Below are 20,749 nucleotides of genomic sequence, written 5' to 3' on the forward strand. Positions count from 1 at the left end.
CTCGAACCTTGTGCAGAAATCGCGACAAAACTGTTTGATTAGCCTGGGAAAACGAATAACTTTTATGCGATTACATGATGCTCGTTCCCACCAGTACCATCCTTTCCTTCCTAGTTCTTTCTACTTGGGTTGGGAGCGTCGACGTTGTAAAAGCGTTCTTGTGACAATTGTACATGCTTGTACCATGCATGAGTGGGACCGTTTGTACCGCACTGGACAAGCACGGATCCCACACACTATATGAAAGCTTGGAGAATTTCCATGAAACCCGAGGCCAATTTGGGCGAGTGCTAATGAGATGCCGTGAAACAGATCCAAATGACGATGTGTTGGCACGATGTTTGTTGAGCCTTTAATAACAGCTTTGGCTTGTGGTGTGTTGATCTTTTGTGCATCCTATTCTAAAAATGGATGATGAAAAATCATGTTTGTTTGTGTTGTTTTTTAAGTGGTAGCATATATTCTCCAGCATGTAAATAATATACTGTTGCATTCACTGCATGTGATATTAAAATGGCTTAACAAAATAAACTAAACAAGTTTGTTTTTGTCCCATTATTTAATGCTTTGCTCTCAAGTGTAGCGATTTGATGTTTATGCACATTTTCGGAGTTACATACTCTACCGGTCAAAAGTTTGAGAACACCCCGTTTTTCCAGTTTTTACTGAAATTTAAGCAGTTCAAGTCCAGTGAATAACCTGAAATGGTACAAAGCTAAGTGGTAAACTGCCAGAGGTTAAAAAAAATATTTTAGGTTACCAAAAACTTATAATAATGTAAATTTCAGTTGTTAAAAAAATTTTTTTTCTTTTTTTTCAGGGAACAAGTAATGGGTTAGCAAATGCAGCTGTTCTGCAGCAATGGGAGTAAATTAAGCCTTGAAAGTTGATGCAAACAATTCCTACAGGTGTCCCAACTTTTGTTGTTTAGTTACAAACCCTCTGTCTGTTTAAAAGCAGTGTTGGAACAGACTGTGTTGCTACACCCTCTGAAGCATTATTTAGACAATATTGCATTGCAGGAAGTAGTATATTGCTATCATAATGGTGAGAAAAAGACAATTAACAAAGGAAGACAGACAGATCATGACAACCCTTAAAAGTGAAGGTCTTTCCTTTGGAGAAATTGCAAAGAAGCCAAGGTGTCAGTGAGTACAGTTTCCTACACCATCAAAAGGCACTTGGAAACTCTGATAGGAAGAGGTATGGCAGGCCCAAAGCCACAACACAATCAGAAGACAAGTTTCTGAGAGTCAACAGCTTGCATGATGGGTGGCTCACAGGACAGCAGCTTCAAGCATAGCTCAACACTGGTCAAAGTAAGGAGGTCTCAGTTTCAACTGTGAAGTGAAGACTTCGAGCTGCAGGTTTGACAGGATGAGTGGCAGTAAGAAAGCCATTGCTAAGATGGAAAAACAAGAAAAAGAGACTTGCCTGGGCCATGAAGCACCACCAGTGGACTACTGAAAACTGGAAGAAGGTCTTATGGACCAACGAATGAAAATTTGAAATCTTCGGTTCATCGCGCAGGGTTTTTGTACACCGTCGAGTTGGCGAAGGATGGTTCCTCAGTGTGTGACACCAACTGTCAAACATGGAGGAGGAAGCGTGATATTCTGGGGCTCTTTTGCTGGATCCAGAGTCGGTGACTTGCACAGAGTGACTGGCACCCTGAACCAAAAGGACTATCACAGTATTTTGCAGTGCCATGCAATACCCTCTGGTCTCCGCTAAGTTGATCAGGGGTTCATCTGACAGCAAGATAACGACCCAAAACATACCTCCAGGCTGTGTCAGAACTACATCAGAAGAAAAGAACAAGACGGTAGGCTTCAAATCATGGAATGGCCAGCACAGCCTCCAGACTTAAACCACATCAAGCTGGTTTGGGATGAACTGGACAGAAGGGTGAAAGCAAATCAACCTACAAGTGCAACGCATTTGTGGGAACTTTTGCAACAGTGTTGGAAAGAACTTTCCGAACAATATTTGATTTCCATTGGAGAAAGTATGGCATGAGTACGTTCGGCTGTTATATCTGCAAAAGGTGGCTACTTTGATGAGTCAAAATTTGGATTAAAGTTTGTTCAACAAAACGATTCCATGATTTCTTTTTTTATCTGCAATTGTTTGTTTGTTCTCTGCTTTAATTTCAGAATACATTGAAACATTAAACTGCTTAAATTTCATTAAAAACTGGAAAAATGGGGGTGTTCTAAAACTTTTGACTGGTGGAATATATATGTATATATGTATATATATATATATATATATATATATATATGTATATGTATATGTATATGTATATATATATATATATATATATATATATATATATATATATATATATATATATATATATATTATATATTGTTGCGGATTCGCACCCGCCGGCGTGCGAGCGGCCACGTAACTCAAATCGCGGCACGTCGCCCACCGGACGGACAATCCCATCGTGACCCTCTCGGACTAACGCCGGGAACTAGTCACGGGTGGGCCTTTCGGCCTCACCACGATCGTGCCAATCGGCCCCCCGCGTGGGATAGGGTTGCTCGCCAAATTTGACCTACCTAAGTACCCACACGGAGGGTAGACCGGGCGATCGCACCTCGCCGCAGGTCGACTTCGGACACGGGCCACTTAAAGCGACCCGTTCCGTACTATCGGGATAACCGAGCAGTGTTATCGTCAACCTCGACGGTTCGATTAATTATTGGGCGTATTTAGCCCACGACCAACCCTTTACGTGAAGTAAGATGGAGATTCAATTAAAGAAAAGACGGAGCGAAACGGGAAAAACAGTTCAACATAAAGCACATTTATTCCGCGGCAAACGGAAAGCACACATATACAATTACACCAAAAGCAAATGTAAAAGTAGAAGAAGCACAACAATTCTGCACAAAAAGCAAATGTAACAATGCAGATCTACTACCGACTACCGAGCACACGGCAACACTTATACAGTTTTACTTCACAGACGGCGCCGACAACACATATACTCAAAGCAAAAGAAAAAGGGACCACCCTCAACGATGAGGGGGGCAGACGGGCCTGGGGCCGAGACCGCGTCGAGCCTACCCGTCTGGTGATGAGCCGCAAGATGGCGGCGGCGCCCCGACTCCGCGGGCCTCGCTGGCACTGCCTGGAATGGGGTGGGAACGGGGCCCCCTTCTCACACTATCTCAGCGCGGGGGGAAACAGGAGGGGGTTGTTGATGCTCGGGGGAATGAGGATATCTCGCTGGCTTGGGTCCCGCGACGAGCGTCTCCACCGCGACCTCGGTCGCGTTACCGGCCTGCCCTCTCCGCAGCTCCCCGACTCTGACACGAGCGCCCTCTTGACTGCCTTCGCCGCCGCCACAACTCTCCCACTCTCCGCTCTTCTCAACTCCGTCCAACTGCGATTCAGAAACTCTTTTTCTCTCCCGATTCAGAAACTCCCTCAACAACTGCCTTCCAACTGCCGCTGCCACACCTCTCCACTCCCCCCAACTCAACTGCCTTTTTGGCGAGCGAACGCGGCCCTTTATAGCCCCCGGGGCTTCGCTCCTTCACCTTCGACCCTTCACCTCTGGCTGGCTCCCCATTGGACAGAGGAAAAGTGGGCGTGAATGATTTTTGATCCGCGAATCTGCATATAGCGATTATACTCAGACGCACCTGGAGGCGGGGTCAAATCGCCCCACGCTCGCTGATAGGATGGAACAGAAGTGGGCGTGAATCGTTCTTGATCCGATTTCTTCGGAAAGGCTGGTGTTTTTGCACCCGCTGCTCGGTACGCGCCCTGTACGAGTCCAGGATCGGTGTCCACAAGCGGCGCGGGAATGGCGGTGATGCGATGGTTGCGAGAGCGAGATGTGACGGCAAGGGTCGTGGCTGTGGTTGTGAAGCGGCGTTGCGGTTGGTGGTTGTTGTGTGATGGCTGTTGAGACGTGGTTGGTGGTGGTTGTGGTGGTAGTAATGGCGGCTGGTCCAAAATAAAGATAGTAAAAGAAAAACGGCTATCCTGAAGGGTCGCAGCCCGAATGAATGACATTTATTCCCTCTAAACAACGGGTTTGGGCCTAACTACACATATACTTACAGAGATATCTCACCTACGGGACCTGAATGGTGGTTTGCGAATTTCGTCAACCACAACACTATATATATATAGTAATCCCCGTTTCTCGCGGAAGTTACGTTCCAAACCTCCCCGCGCTAAGGGAAAATTCGCGATGAATGGACGCCTCCCCAAAAAATCGACTCGTCTGGTCTGGTCGGTTTGGCAGTGATTGGGTTTGAGGTGCCGGAGGGAGATCAACTCGTCTGGTCTGGTAGGTTTTGAGGTGCTGGGTACGAGCAGTGCTCGTCCAACGGCGGCAAACCTTTTTCCTTCCCGAAGCATATATCGAGCACCTTAACCTTCTCCTGGAGCGTCCCAGGACCTTCCACTGGCGCTTCGGTTCCTTGCCAGAAGCCTTAGAAGGTGCAGGGCGTTTGGGCGGCATCGTGGGGCTTGGAGAAAAAACGTAGAAAATATTCGAAGGTCACAAGCAAAACTTTGTCTCGTGCGTTGTGTGACTGGTCGAGCACCACACGTTGTAATTTATTGCCTAAATAATTTATATTTTATATATTATTACCACGATGTACTGAGGGAATCTGCAGAAAAAATTAGTTAAGTTCCAAGGGAAAACCCGAGATGAACCGGGGGCGCGATAGGTGAACATTGATGAAGTGTGGGTTGACTATATATATATATATATATATATATATATATATATATATATATATATATATATATATATATATATATATATATATATATATATATATATATATATATATATATATATATATATATATATATATATATATATATATTACAGAGTCCATCTCAATCGGAAACCCATGAATGTGTGGCACCTTCAAAAATGTATTGGAATGATGCTCATAATTGTTTCGGAAATGTCACTTTATTTTTAATGAACCAACATCGAATATATATTGTTACGGTTGTGGAAATTCGCATTACACCATAAAGAATCCTCACGTGAGATATATCGGTAAGTTCATGTGTTGTTAGCCCAAACCCGTTGTATAAAGGGAATATGTGTGATTCATCCGGGCTGCGATGCTTTGAGTTAGCCATTTTTTCTTTCTCTATTGTTATTTTCGACCATTAACACCCACCAACAACTCAAACACCACCACCTTCACCTCTTTACCTCCACAACTCCATCCCGCAAACATCGCTTCACCACCATTCTCAAATGACGCCCGCCAACAACCAAACTCCCACCACCTCCGCCTTTCTACCACACGTCGTGCCATGGGCTGTGAATGCGTTCCTTTCCCTTCAAAAAGCGGATCAGGAATGCTTCACGCCCCCTTTTCATCCGTCTAATGACCAAGCATCGGGTAGTGTAGCCCCGCCTCCGAACCCGCTGTGAATGCGTTCCTTTCGCCCCGAAAAGCAGATCAGGAATGCTTCACACCCCCTTTTTGCCCGACCAATGGCTGAACAGAGGGTGGCGTGGCCCCGCCTCCAATCGCGTTTTGATCCGAATATTTGCATATCGGCTCCTCCTGAGGCCTATAAAGAGGCGAGCGCAAGGCGACTCGCAAAAAGTTGCATAGAGTTGGAGGAGGAGTTGGAGGGGAGTTGCAGGGAAGTTGGAGAGAGTTGGAGTTTGCGCAGTTCGGTTGCAGGTGGCTGGTCGAGATCAAGTTCAAGTCAAGGGAAGACGGTGGTCGGCAACGAGGTTGCGGTGTGGGGGTCGCTCGTCTCATCGCGGGGTCCAAGCCAGCCAGCCATTCCCCTCCCCCTGAGCATCAGCAATTCCCCCCCCCATCCGCGCTGAGATAGTGCCGGGGGGGGGCGTTCCTCCCCCACCCTAAACGTGGTGCCAACAAAACCGCTCACGCGGAGCATGCCGGAGAGGGCTTGGCGACCACGCCAGGGGCACGGAGTCGGGGCGCAGCTGCGTGAACATTGCGGCTTGCCCGCCATCGTGTCACGAGGACGCAGATAAGACCTTCCCGGTCTCGTGGACCTGGCCGATCCTCCAGGATCCACGTACATTTGGTCTACAGACCTGTCTGCCTCCTTGCCTATGAGGGTGGCTTTCTTTCTTTCGGGTTGAATGCATGCTGTGGCACCGTGTCCAATAAGTAGAACTGCTTATGTGTCTGTGCCTGTGCATTGCCCCTTTTATTCGGGTGTAACTCTTTCCCTTGCATTTGCTTTTGTTGCATTATTGTATGGCTGTATATACGTGCCTTCCGTGTGTGAGAATAAATGTGCTTACTTGTTGAACTGTTTTCCCGCTTTGCTTCGTCTCCTTCCTTTTATTGAATCTCCAGCTTGCATCACGTAAGGGATTGATAGTGGCTTTAAAACGCCCGGTAATTAATCGGAACCGTTAAGGTCGACGATGACTCCGCTCGGTTATCCCTGTAATACGGAACAAACCGCTTAAGCGGTTCGTGTCCGGAGTCGGCCTGTGGCGTTGTACGATCGCCCGGTCGACCACTCGCGCAGGTACTGAGGTAGGTCGAATTTGGCGAGCAACCCTATCCTGCGCGGGTGGGCAATTGGCACGATCGTGGTGAGGTTAAACCCCCACCCGTGACTGGCTCCGGGCGGTAGTTCCCGGAGGGTCACGACTGAATTGTCCGTTCCGGTGGGCGAGGTGGCCGCTTTTGGCTACACGCGGTCGATCGCACGCCGGCGGGCGCGATTTTGCAACAATATATATATATATATATATATATATATATATATATATATATATATATATATATATATATATATATATATATATATATATATATATATATATATATATATATATATATATATATCTGTATGTAGTTTAGCCTGTCTGTCTGTCCTTTATGCAAGCACAAACAGTTTGACCTTGAGCTACCAAGAAAGGAGTGCGTAGCACATGGGATCTCCAACAACACTGCATTTGTCTGTACTTGCAACATGAACAAGCGTTCAATTTCGCAAAATTTCAGATTTTGGTGCATTTTTCTTGAAAATCGGTCCCGTCGTTTTCTGCCACATCAGGTCCCATCATGTGCATAATGATTGTTACAGGGAGTTAATGTGGCAATGTTTTTTTGTAGTTTTCGAAAATCCCAACAACTTGCCCATTTGTTTGGTGGCATGGTAAAGTTTGGGCAGATCTACATCAGCAGCCAGAAAAACAAAACAAAACCCGGAAGTAGGAAAGCTCACAAGAAAGACAATCACGCCTTGAAGCGGACCGTGAACGACATGCAACAGCCAGAGCAAGAGAAATTAATACCACCTGCCAGCACCTAGTGGTGGTGGCAGGTGATATTACAATTGCCATTTTTTACTTGGGCAATGCTGAGGTTAAAATGCCCTTTGCATGGGTAAATTTGTCCTCCTCCTTCTCTCCCCCCCCCCCCCCCTTCCCCAAAGCCTCACGATGGGCCTGTCAAAACCTATCATCATGTGTGAGACATTTCTCGCAGGAAGGGACATCAGAACAAATTGGGGGGAAGGGGGGAGTACAGGAGGTGGGGGGCTCAAAAATTTGAGGGGGAGTGGGACATGGGGGACAGGGATGGGGAGGGGCTGTATAAAACAATATACAATATTGTTGTGGTCATTGGGTTCGTCACAGTTGCCCAGTCCGAATCCTGACAAACCACGACAAATGGTTGTGCTGGTCAACTGATTCTGGTGCCCTGAGCAAGTTCTCAAGCCTGTTTGCCATGTTACCATACCCCAGTGGAACGCCAGAGCCAATCAGGTGACGCGCCAATTAGTCCCATATGTCCATTTATCCGAATTAGCGATCCGAGCCAAATTCGCTGGATGCAGCCACAATCTCGTACTGGGTGCGATTGCAAACTGTCCTTTAACGGACGTGCACAGCTCCTATACTGATGGCAAAGATACTCAGTCACCCAACGACAATGTGGATTTGTAACGGAAGCATTGAAATTATTAGTAACCCCAAAACCCATACATTCCCCTCGTCGACAAACCGACAGCAGATCCTTGGTTATTTTTTCATTTAATGGATCCCCATTCACATCTCAGTAGATAGACCAGAGACAATCAGACAGGACTGAAATACTCGGGTGGCATCCGGCAGGACACAACTTAGTCCCAGGTGGAGATATGGCCCTGCCGTGAACCAGTCCGTGCTGCAGACAGAGTCAGAACAAGGACGGGAAGTGGGCACGGCCTGCAGTGGGGGCGTATTGGGAGGCTGCATGCTGCGTGGAAACCCAAGGAGTACCTTGTGCAGACTCGTGGCAAGTTTCCTTGCATTTGGCACCCCACGGCTTGTGCCACACCCTCTTATAGCCTCTGCCCCCATCCGCATCTATGACGCCTCGAGCCCCTCCCCACTCGGCTGCTATTGGCCCGTAGCCCAGTCTGTGGGCGTGGCAAACTGCCCAGCCTTTCACCTAGATCAAATGATGTGCTTTCCCTATCATGGTGATATTCCTACTTTTGCTTGTGCCCGGTGGCCTGTCAGACCCTTTTAAAGGACATAAAAGACAGATTGTGAATGGGTAGAATATCAAAAGGGTGTCAAGGGATGGTGGTTTTAGACACACACATTCAGAGAGGAAAAACAGCAACTTTACACACATATAATGGTGCATGTCTCCATATCACAATTAAATTATCTCATACTGATGCTAATACATGCAATGAGGGAAATAACTCACTTTTTGCCATTCCCTCAACAATATATTTTGGTCCATTTGCCTGGTTTTTAATATTTTTTTTGGTGTTGTTTATGTTTGTTTGTTTTTTTTTTTTTTTTTCTGAAATAAACTATTTTCTGACAATGAAGAGTAATCCATAACATATTCCCTGTTGTGTACAAATAACATCTGGACTAACTGTTTGCACATACAGTTTCATTTCTAACCCTAACAGTGAAAGATCGGAGGCATTCTATTTTCAGGTTGTCTGTCTTCTGTTGTTACTTCCACCACCAAAGGTGAAGGAGGTTATGTTTTCACCCCTTTCTGTCTGTTTGCTTATTTGTGTGCAGGATATCTCAAAAAGTTGTGGACGGATCTGGATGAAATTTTGTGGACAGGTTGGGTGTGTGACAAGGCCAAACTGATTAGATTTTAGTGACGATCCGGATCTGGATGCGACAAGTAGAATTTTTTTAAGTGATTCTTCACCATTGAGAGATTGGGTTAAAATGATATATAGCATGATATCTCAAAAAGTTGTGGACGGATTCAGACAAAACTTGGTGGATGGGTTGGGTGTGTCACAAGGACGAATTGTTTTGATTTTGGTGAAGATCCAAATCTGGATCTGGATACGAGAATTATTTAATTCTCAAAGTGATTCTTCACCATTGAGAGTTCAGGCCAAAAACGATATAGTACTGTATAGTGTGGTATTTAAAAAATGTATTGGGCACGATGTGTTCTCGTGGATCAGGTATTGTATGGCGGAGATATGCGCTCTTCCGAGTGCCCTTTCTCGTTTGTTTTTTTTGTTAACACAATAACTTGTGAATCACTGAAGGGATTTAACCAAACTTGGCACAAGTAATGACTGTAATACAATGATGAACTGTATCAATTTTGGGTTCAATAAGTCAAAGGTCATGTGCCCTTTTATAAATAATTTTCAGACCATAACTTGATGTGGAAGCGTCTGATATTGCTTCTCTTTGCATACTTATCTTTCTGTTCTCTCTCGTGCTCTCTCATGTGACCTTTAACTTTTCCTCTGACCTTTAATTGAGATCAAACGTAACAGTGGATGGGCATCTAATGTGGAGAGAGGCATACCCATAGCCTCATTCGCAGCATCTAATTCTCTTTTCTTATTTTCTATTGCAAGCATCATCTTTATGATGTTCTCAAGCACACCCCATGTTTGCTGAATGCCTGGATATATTTCCTTTTTGTATTATATTATAAAATCGTGCTCTTCCCATGTTATCTCTGTGCATGCTTCCTTCACCTTGTCCTTCTCCCTTCAGGTGGCTATTAAGATAATTGACAAGACTCAACTGAACCCTTCAAGCCTGCAGAAGGTGGGGTGCTTTGTTTTGTGGAGTCTTGATATGAATGGGCTGCCAAAATGGCTCAGGTGCAGCACAGACTCACCTTTGATTTTGAAGACCGGGTTCTCTTCACAGTCTGAATATGCCACTTTGGTGCATCACAAACACAGTGTTGGGCAAGTCCAAGAATTCACGCATGTTACGTATGGGACATTCAGAAAGTTTATCCCTCTGAAAAACAATTAAGATTGTCATTGATTTCAGTGATTTTTATTCTTATGTTGTGCATCTACAAGGAGAATACCCACAATAATTTATGTATCATTATTCCTTGAGATTATGTAATTAAAGAAAACATGGTGCATTACGTTATGGGACCACAAGAAACACGATTTTTCAAAGAAATATGTTTAAGTTCAAAGTTCTCTGAAAGTATTTTATCATTCACCAGAATTTTCAGCGTGGAGAAAGTTGAAACACTTGCATAATTCATCACAAATTCTCTTACAGGAAAAATACACAGCAGTCAAGAGAGATTAATTAGTGTTAACAAAGGATGCATTATGTATGGGACTAAATTCTCCATTGGCTTAAAATGTGATGTATACATTGTTGGTGTAAATTACCTTTCATAACACAATCAACAGGCTTGAGCATATTGTTGCGGTTCTCGGAACCGCATGCATACAACAAATAGTGTCCCAAGACAGTTATTCCATTATTATACGTGTAGATAGCCCCTTTCCTTTTGTTTAGCAGGACAACAAGGGAGTGCTTTGCGATGATCTAATAGTTTGGGTTGCTTCAATCATTTTTTCCTTCATTTCATCCCCACTCTTTTCTGATTATTCTTGAGGTAAATCATCCACGTGCGCCTTCGCTGTAAGGTGGGGCCTCGTGGAGGCCAGCGCGTGCGGCGCCATGGTGGGGAAACTGCAGCGCCGAGTCATTTGTGCTTGTTGGTGCGGGATTGTCGGCTTGAGCTTCCGATGGTCTGGGGAGAATTGCCGATTGCATTAGAAAGGCATGCAAATAAATACCTCTTAAGAGGCTGCATGAATGATGTTTTTTACGGCACGAGAAACACGGCCAGCACGACGCCCATGCTGCACGAAACGCGTACGGAGGCCAATAAAGACGACTACGCCATGTTGGGCAGGATACGAGTGTACGGGTAGAAGCGGCTGGATCCTTTTCAACCTCAATATCCGACACGTATTGGTGTTTGCCCCGTGCACACGTTCGCGGAGTTGTGTGAACGCGAGCGCTGGCCACGTGCGTAATGGCGGAACCGTGCACACTGTATGGAATGTGCTCGAAAGCAGACACGTACGCCGCTCGTGAAACGTGCTTGGATTTATCCATGGCGATGTACCTTCGGTTCTCGCTGGCAGCGGTGGATTCTCCACGGATGGTGAACGTCTTCTCGTCTCTGCAGCCAGTGAGGCTGCGATCGAGTCAGGGAATGTACAGTGTGGGCCACGTTGGCGCGCGCGGAACGAGCGCGTTGATCGATGCTGGTCGAACGCCCGAGTGGGCATGCAGGACCCTCGACCGGTCGCCCGGGGGTTTTTGCAGCATGATTCGCGTGCCAATTTCGGTGTGGGCAATTAATGTCATCTCGTGGGGTCACAGCGCAATATTGCTGCTGTTTGAGATGGCCTTGCCGGAAACGAAGTGAGGCGGTTTCCGGCCCAAGCTGGCGGGCCACGTGAGGGGTCGGGGTCAATCGGAGCACCCAACTCGGTGATGACGTTTGGATTCGGCATGGCCCCTCCCCCCGAGCTGCAGGCCCAATAAAGGTTGGGGCAGTCCCTCTTGCCCTCCCTCTTGCCTCCTGCACCTCGTCTCCTCCTCTCTCTCGCCTCGCCTCGTCGACACCACCACAACCCGCCTCCTGCTGCTCGTCTCCGCCCACAGGACAACGACCCCACCCGCCTTCCTGGTCCCGCCTACTACTCCACCCTCGTTCTCTGGACTCCGCCCCTTCTCGACTCAAGCTCCTCCTTTACGGTGCCCAATTCCCGGTTCTAAACTCGCTCTTCATTGGGTTTTCTGTGTCTGTACGTATGTGTGTGTGTGTCCTGGCCCTGTCTGCCTAAGTAAGACCGCAGAAGATCGTTATTATTATTATCGTTATTAATTTTGCGTTAAGTCTGCTCTGTGTCCCTTTTGTAAGTTGCCTGTTTATTGTCGCACCACACGCTTCTTCCTATCTCTGCACAACACACCCCAATAAATCATCACTGTGCCACATATCTTTCCTCGCCTGCTTATAAATAAATTATTATTATTAGGAATGTTCCCTGCTCGTTTTTTTATTTTCTTCCATTGATCCAGCATGGTCCGAATCCTACTTTAGCCGGGACTTTATTCCCAACAATCCGTTCCTTTAAGCTGGTACGTCCTTGGCAGTGTCGCTTGGCTGCATCCGATCCGGAAAAGTGATCCGATCCAGTAGAATGATCCGGTTTGGACAAGGCGTACCGAGGACATGTTCCCTGGTAATTAAATCACGTGATTAATTTGGTAAGCCGATTAACCCATAGACGGGAGGACCCTAGGTCATGCGGTTGAGTTATTGGCGTCCACGGTCGGTTAATCGACCTGCCGTGTCATGGAATCATCCGTGTGCGACGGCCTACAATTCCGGGGAGTCTGGTGGGAATCGACATAGTGGTCTTCTTCCCCCACCCAACCCCCTGGCCCACAACAATATTTTGACACAAAGATCTGCCATTTAACTATTGGAAACTCTGCAATTGATATTGTAGGATATGAAACGGTGATCATCTGATTATCAAGTGTAAAAATGCAAAATGATTTTAAATTAGAATCATATTAACCATGGTTTGTGAGTACTTCTGAAGAAAATGAAATGCACAACTTTATTGCAGACAAACACAAAAATGTACTGCATAAAATGATTAAAGCTGGACAGGACACATCAGACAGATCTGTTTAGTGTGTGTACAAGGAATGAAAATAAACAAAATAATTTGCATCGAGTAATTTGTTGGAAATTAATTATTTTTTCATGCTCATATAGGTTTTTGTTTTGACTTTCTCAGGACCTCAGAGCTTTTGTACATTCAATCGAAGTAATAATCTGTAGATGTAAAGATTTATCAGTGAGACTGAAAATCTCAAATCTGGCAACGTAGTTATAATATGGACTACTTCCACTTACACAAGGGAATAGAAGAAAGTATTAATTTTGTGTAAAAGGTAAATACATATTCCACTATGTTTCATAGAAAAATAAGAAACTTAGAGATGCCTGAAATAATGATAAACAAAAACTCATATATTCTTCAAAAAGAGGTTACACAACTCCTTAAAAATGGAATGATGCCATATTGTTTAGTCTGTCTTAAACTGGGCCATGTACAGAGGACAGGTCTCATGAGAATACATGAATGGCCAAAATGTCTTCTGGCCAATGTAGTAGTCATATGTTGGAGATGTTGAAGTAGTCTTTCCCACAGACTTTGCCAGCAATGTCCCATACATAATGGTATTGTCCCATACGTCACATTTTTTGATGACTTGTGAACTAATTATCTACTTATATTTTAAGCTAAAAATACAGGATATATTGTTGTGGGCCGGGGGTCGGTGGCGAGGAACGGCCGCCAGGTGGAGCAGTAGAGCCGTCTCCCACCGAACACCCGGAATTTAGGTCGTGACTCTCGGACAACTCCGAAAGTCATGGTTCATTTAAGGACGGTGATCGCCAATTCTCAGACTGCGTGGGGTAGGGTTAATAGCCAAATTTCAATATACCTAAGTACCCACGTCGTCAAATTACCAGGGAAGTCACACCCTCAACGGACTCTGTCGAACCGGGTCGCTCTAGCGACCTCGGTCCGGTGTAACCGAGCGGAATTACCAAAGTCCGTCGGTCCAAACGACAACTTACAGCCCAATCAGCTTACTGGTTCTCAAGTACGAACCATGCTGGGTCAATAATAGAAGCACAACAACGAGCTGGTACATTGAACAATCAGGATTGATTTATAATGGGGCAGAGGAGCACAAAGAGCAGAGTTAAAACCGAATATGAGAAATGCAATTTATATACAAACAAACACTTAGCAATTTCTACCTCAAGACAGGGCCCACTCAGACACACACACACACACACACACACACACACACACACACACACACACACACACACACACACACGCATCCCAAAATAAATGGACCTCAATGGTCTTTATTTGGCCCTTCGGCTTGAGAGGGAAGGCGAGCTGAGGGTCAAGGTCTGGTTGGTACCTGTCTGCCTCTTGCGGTCTTTACCGACCTGCGTTTGTGGAGCTCGGATTCCGTGGAAGGAAACTGGATCCTCAGCTCTCTCGCTCCCACACAACCCGCCTCGGTGGGACTCGAACCCACGCCTCCAGAATCCAAGGAGCGACTTGGCCAGCCGTGAACGACGATCGGCGACCCGAGCACCATGAACACAAACACCAACCAGGATGAGCGCCAACTCCGACCAGCACGACCATTGACCAGGAGCCACGAACTCAACCAGCAGGAACCAACCAACTTCTCGACCGCACGAGCAGCTTGCGTCCTTTCTTATCCCTCCCCCTCGCGGGGGTGGAGGGTCTGCTCTGAGGTAACTCGCCTCTGGATTGGTCGAGGGCAAACATCCCATCTGGCTGGGTGGGGCCGCCCTGAGGTAACTCGGCTCCGGATTGGTCGGGGGCTTCTGAGGTACTCCTATCCCTCATTGGTTGCGAGGCACACCCATCTCGCTGGGTGGAGTCGACCTCACCCCGCCTATGCCCGTGGCCCTGAATACGTGCGTAATGGCAATGATGGAGCGAAGGGGAGATTTAATGTAAAAAAACCTGACGATAAAGAAACCTGCAGCGCACACATGAAATTCCCATTAGACATAAGGGTCGGGACCCTAACTATAAACGTATACTTAACGAAATAACTGAACTTTGGGACTGCTGACTGTGTACAAGAGGCTTCCAAATCCGTAACAATATCACCAATACATGCTGGATTAGAACTTCTGAAAATGGCATTAAAAATTTTTTTGGAGCTTTTAGTGTAATCCTAAAAAAATCCATGTGAAATTTACATATGGGACATCGCTTGTTAAGAACGGGCCTAATTTATATAATTAATGAAATGAACAATTTTTTCTTTGTGTATTAAAAGGCCTTGTACATGGTGGAATATTCAAGTCCATGTAAAAAAAATTGTTGTAAAGTTTGCTTTAATTTACTACATTACCATTTTAAATGGTCCCATACGTAACACCTAATTTGCATATATGCAAATCGGTTTAGTGATTGGACACCTTAAACCTATGACTGCCATTTTCTTTCAAAGATTCATAAAACTTCACATTCAGACATGAAAATCTCATTGAAATGAGAGCTGTGGCATGAATATGAAATTCTGCCATCTCAGGGGACCTTCTCTTGGACTTGCCCTATTGCATCAAGGAATACTCAGTCCTTCAGAGGAGAACAGTTGGCTGTCTGATCTGCTGGCATTTGCCGGTGGTCATTAAAGATCCCAATGTACTATTTGAAAAATGGTAGGCCATTGTGTGCCATTACCATGGCCGAGTTTGAAATTCCTATGGGGTTGAGTAGCAGAGCTGCGTCCCTAAAATGATGCAGCACGCAGTCAGGTGCTGCGTACACCCGCCAATAATGATACAAAGCAGACATGTCTTGTGGTTGCTTTGTTAGCTTATTAACCTTTGTGTAATTTTTTTTGCAATTTATGTTTTTTATTCCACTAGAGAAACATGAATTTGAAGACCCAAAGTGGCTTGGTTCCATGAGTTTCTTTATCGAATTAGCTCAACCAACATTGTCACTTGATATGATGAACCATTTTGATCTGGAGTCTCCCTGTAACCAGTATCATCTGCTTGATATATTCAAAGCTCTTTAACCCCATAGTACATCTGTTGTGATATGGCAGTGGTGATTGTCGGCTGCATCTGTTGCTGTGTGATTCTTCCTGCTGGTTCAATGGTTGTATCCATGCGGTTTTCCCTTGCAGCTTTTCCGAGAGGTGCGAATTATGAAAATGGTGAATCATCCTAACGTTGGTGAGTTTGCACCTTTTAAATTGGGGCCTTGTCCATGTTGACTCAACGACTTCTTTCGTTTATTCATTCAACCCTTGATTTTAATGAAAGTTTTATGTGACCACTATGGATTCAGCAAAGCACCGAGGAAAGTAGGGAATGCATTACATCAAGGACAACCTGAAGTAATGGAGTCAGTTGTGAGGGTGAGGGGGGAGGAGGAGAGGGAAGGGATAAAAGGAAGGAAAGGAAGGAGAGTGGGTGTGAGCAATGCTTGCCGACACAATATTCCTCTTCTGCCTCAGAGCCCCGGATGCAGAGTCAAGACCGTGGGACGCTCTTTTGTAAACGAAACCACAGAACGATATTCTGAGTGAATCTGAAGCAGTTCCTTGATTGAACGGTCTTTATTATACCTGAGTATTCTCTGTGAGGGCGAGTGTCAGTCTGTATTGGTCCACAAAATAAACAGCTTTTATCAAGCAAAAGTTGATCAGAGGATGTTTACGCCATGGTAAACGAGGTGCAGCTGACATTTTGAGCATGAACCCTTTGTCAGAGCAAATAATGAAGGTTCATGTTTTTTGCACTGGTTCCTTCTTCCTTCTTTGCTCTGATGAAAGGCTAACACTATAAATGTCAGCCTCATTTAATTTCCCATTGGCGATAAACATATTCTTAACAACCTTGAGTTTATATAATCCCAAGCTCATTAATGATCTCCTGAAGAGAATTGATGTGTATATGTATGTATATATATATATATATATATATATATATATATATATATATATATATATATATATATATATATATATCTATATATGTGTGTATACGTAGATGTATGTATGTAAACTGTATATCTTCTTCTTCTTCTTTCGGTTGCTCTCGTTAGGGGTCACCACAGCGGATCAACCATCTCCATTTCGCTCTATCCTCCACATCTTCCATTGACACTCCAACCACCCGCATGTCCGCCCTCACCGCATCCATGAACCTCTTATTTGGCCTTCCTCTTCTCCTCCTGTCTGGCGGCTCCATCTTCAACATCCTTCTCCCAATATACTCCGCTTCCCTCCTGTGCACATGTCCAAACCATCTCAATCTCGCCTCTCTCACTTTGTCTCCAAACCGTCCTACCTGCACAGTCCCTCTAATATACATGTATACTGTGTATGTATGTATGTATATATATATATATATATATATATATATATATATATATATATATATATATATATATATATATTGTTGCAGATTCGCGCCCGCCGGCGTGCGAACGGCCACGTAACTCGAATCGCGGCATGTCGCCCACCGGATGGACAATCCCGTCGTGACCCTCTCGGACTAACTCCGGGAACTAGTCACGGGTGGGCCTTTCGGCCTCACCACGATCGTGCCAATCGGCCCCCCGCGTGGGATAGGGTTGCTCGCCAAATTCAACCTACCTAAGTACCCACACGGAGGGTAGACCGGGCGATCGCACCTCGCCGCAGGTCGACTTCGGACACGGGCCACTTTAAGCGACCCGTTCCGTACTATCGGGATAACCGAGCGGTGTTATCGTCAACCTCGACGGTTCGATTAATTATTGGGCGTATTTAGCCCATGACCAACCCTTTACGTGAAGTAAGATGGAGATTCAATAAAAGAAAAGACGAAGCGAAATGGGAAAAACAGTTCAACATAAAGCACATTTATTCCGCGGCAAACGGAAAGCACACATATACAATTATGCACCAAAAGCAAATGTAAAAGTAACACGACAATTCTGCACAAAAAGCAAATGTAACAAAAGAGACACAATGCAGATCTACTACCGACTACCGAGCACGCGGCAACACTTACACAGTTTTACTTCACAGATGGCGCCGACAACACATATACTCCAAAGCAAAAGGAAAAGGGGCCACCCTCATCGACAAGGGGGCAGACGGGCCTGGGGCCGAGACCGCGTCGAGCCTACCCGTCTGGTGATGAGCCGCAAAATGGCGGCGACGCCCCGACTCCGCGGGCCTTGCTGGCACTGCCTGGAATGGGGTGGGAACGGGGCCCCCTTCTCACACTATCTCAGCGCGGGGGGAAACAGGGAGGGGTTGTTGATGCTCGGGGGAAAGAGGATATCTGGCTGGCTTGGGTCCTGCGACGAGCGACTCCACTGCGACCTCGATCGCGTTACCGGCCTCCCCTCTCCGCAGCTCCCCGACTCTGACACGAGCGCCGACCTCCACAAAGATTCTTGGCTTCTCCAGCCTCTCCGGACCCCGACAGATACTCTCTCGACTGATTTCGCCGCCGCCACAACTCTCCAACTCTTTCCTCTTCTCAACTCTTCAACTCTTCCCAACTGCCTCAACTCTTCAACTCTTCCCAACTCTGTCCAACTGCCCTGATTCGCTCCGCGCTCGGCGCTTTATAGTGCGACAGGAGAAACCATATGCAGATTTTTGGATCAGGAACGGCTCGGGGGCAGAGCCACGCTCCCCATTGGACAGAGGAAAAGTGGGCGTGAATCATTCTTGATCCGCGAATCTGCATATAGCGATTATACTCCGACGCGCCTGGAGGCAGGGCCAAATCGCCCCACGCTCGCTGATAGGACGGAACAGAAGTGGGCGTGAATCATTCTTGATCCGATTTCTCGGAAAGGCCGCTTTTTGCACCCGCTGCTCGGTGCGCGCCCTGTACGAGTCCAGGATCGGTGCCCACAAGCGGCGCGGGAATGGCGGTGATGCGATGGTTGCGAGGGCGAGTTGTGACGGTAAAGGTCGTGGCTGTTGGCGTTGCTGTTGTTGTGAAGCGGCGTTGCGGTTGGTGGTTGGTGTGTGAAAGCGGTTGTGGAGAAGGTGGATGTTGTGAAGGCGGTTCTGGAGAAGGTGGCTGTGGTTGTCGAGATGCGGTTGGTGGCGGTTGGTGGTGGTTGTGGTGGTAGTAATGGCGGTTGGTCCAAAATAAAGATAGTAAAAGAAAAACGGCTATCTAAAAGGGTCGCAGCCCGAATGAATGACATTTATTCCCTCTAAACAACGGGTTTGGGCTAACTACACATATACTTACAGAGATATCTCACCTACGGGACCTGAATGGTGGTTTGCGAATTTCGTCAACCACAACACTATATATATATATATATATATATATATATATATATATATATATATATATATATATATATATATATATATATATATATATATATATATATATATATATATATATACCTTCTCATCCGTGCTCATACCCCTCAACGGCAACTCGTCACCACCCATCTGCATGACCCCTCGGTCCAAGTCGATTTTGCAACCACCGGTGGTCAGCACATCCAACCCTACTAAACATGGGTCGCACACCTCCACCACCCAAACCTTGATTTTTCTTTTAGCCGAGCCCAATTTAAGTATCATGAAACCACGCCCTATGATTGGGGCCGTTGCCCCGGTAGCTATCCGCAAACTATGATTTTGCAGACGGTAGATCTCATCCCAACCGTCTACACTCGAATCAAGGACCACAGGGGTGATGATTGTGGCGCTTGCTCCTGTGTCCACAATGACTTCTACCCCACGCCGGCAATTTTGCACCTAATCATCAAACTGCCTGTGCCAATTTGCCCACAATAAATGACATGTCGCAGCGCTGAGGGCTCTTTCCCATCTGGTGTGGCCGAACACGGCCCTATATGCTCAGCACTCGTTAGTTTCCCTGGGACTGGCCGGGGGGGGTGGTGTTGGGGGCTGGCTAGTCTGGTCTGTTCGGGCCGGAGTTGGTGGTCTGGTGGGCCAGGGCCTCTCCCTGCGCGGGGCCCTACACTCCCGCGACAGGTGGCCCACCCGATCACAGTTAAAGCACTTAACCCGGTATGGTGCATGCCTCTGGTATTCAAAATTATACCCCCCCTCATTCCGAATTGGGGTATTCACCAATGGCCCACCACGTGTTCTCCTATGAGCTACTTTCCATGGTCCAGACTCTGCCAACCGGCAGTCGATCATGTCTCGGACCATTCCCTCCAGTTCTGCTCAGGTGCCAAGACCAGCCCCGGCTCCAGGCTCACACTGTCCACGGGGCTGACCTGCCGAACAGCTATCACATGTCGCTTGGACCCTCTAGCTGGCAGCGTCAGCCGCCTTCTGGAGGTTTTCCGGTCAAAATGTCATCAGCAGGGCCCCGGTGTCGGTGCCCGCAAGAGCCTGGATGAAATATTCCAGGGCAAGGTCTTCCTGGTAGGGCGCCGCGATGTTCGCATGTGCGATCCCCACTGCGTGGCGAATATCGTAAGCCAAATCCCCCATTTTCTCATGGGGCTGTCGTTTTCGCCCACTGAGCTGAGCTTTAACAAGCTCGCTCTGCTGCTCTATCCCAAATCGGTTATTTAGGACCGAAGGGAGGCCTGCCAACGTTATTGCTCCCGGGGGCATTGTGGTCAGGACCTCGGCCACCGCGCAGCGCTGCTACGAGATGGATCCCACTCTCGTCCGCGCTCCAGCCATTTCCCCTGGCCATGTGGTCAAATTGGGCCAAATATGCCCTCAGGTCGGTCTTTCCTTCGTAGGGAGCTCGCGGCACCGTCCGGCCTCCCGGGTTCCGAGCCCCATTCACCCATCCTTGTGGGAAAAATGGAGGGGCAGACCCTCCGGATTCCGGCGGTGCTC

General features: G+C 46.6%; 1 protein-coding gene across 5 annotated transcripts in view; it reads left to right on the plus strand.

Annotated features, from left to right (window-relative positions):
- LOC147014366 (MAP/microtubule affinity-regulating kinase 3-like) overlaps positions 1 to 20,749 on the plus strand; it is a 60,441-nt gene that overhangs the window by 10,423 nt on the left and 29,269 nt on the right. For 4 of the 5 annotated variants that reach the window (XM_085852277.1, XM_085852278.1, XM_085852281.1 and 1 more), the window contains exons 3-4: positions 10,001 to 10,054; positions 16,070 to 16,118. In XM_085852277.1, the coding sequence (XP_085708403.1) occupies positions 10,001 to 10,054; positions 16,070 to 16,118 (103 nt within the window). Of the gene's footprint in view, positions 1 to 10,000; positions 10,055 to 16,069; positions 16,119 to 20,749 lie in introns of those variants that run through there. The other variant, XM_085852280.1, reaches the window with a different exon arrangement.

The sequence above is a fragment of the Eptatretus burgeri genome, chromosome 13 (genome assembly GCF_056783735.1).
Source record: "Eptatretus burgeri isolate ZD-2024b chromosome 13, Ebu_testis_v1, whole genome shotgun sequence".
NCBI classification, from domain to species: Eukaryota; Metazoa; Chordata; class Myxini; order Myxiniformes; family Myxinidae; genus Eptatretus; species Eptatretus burgeri.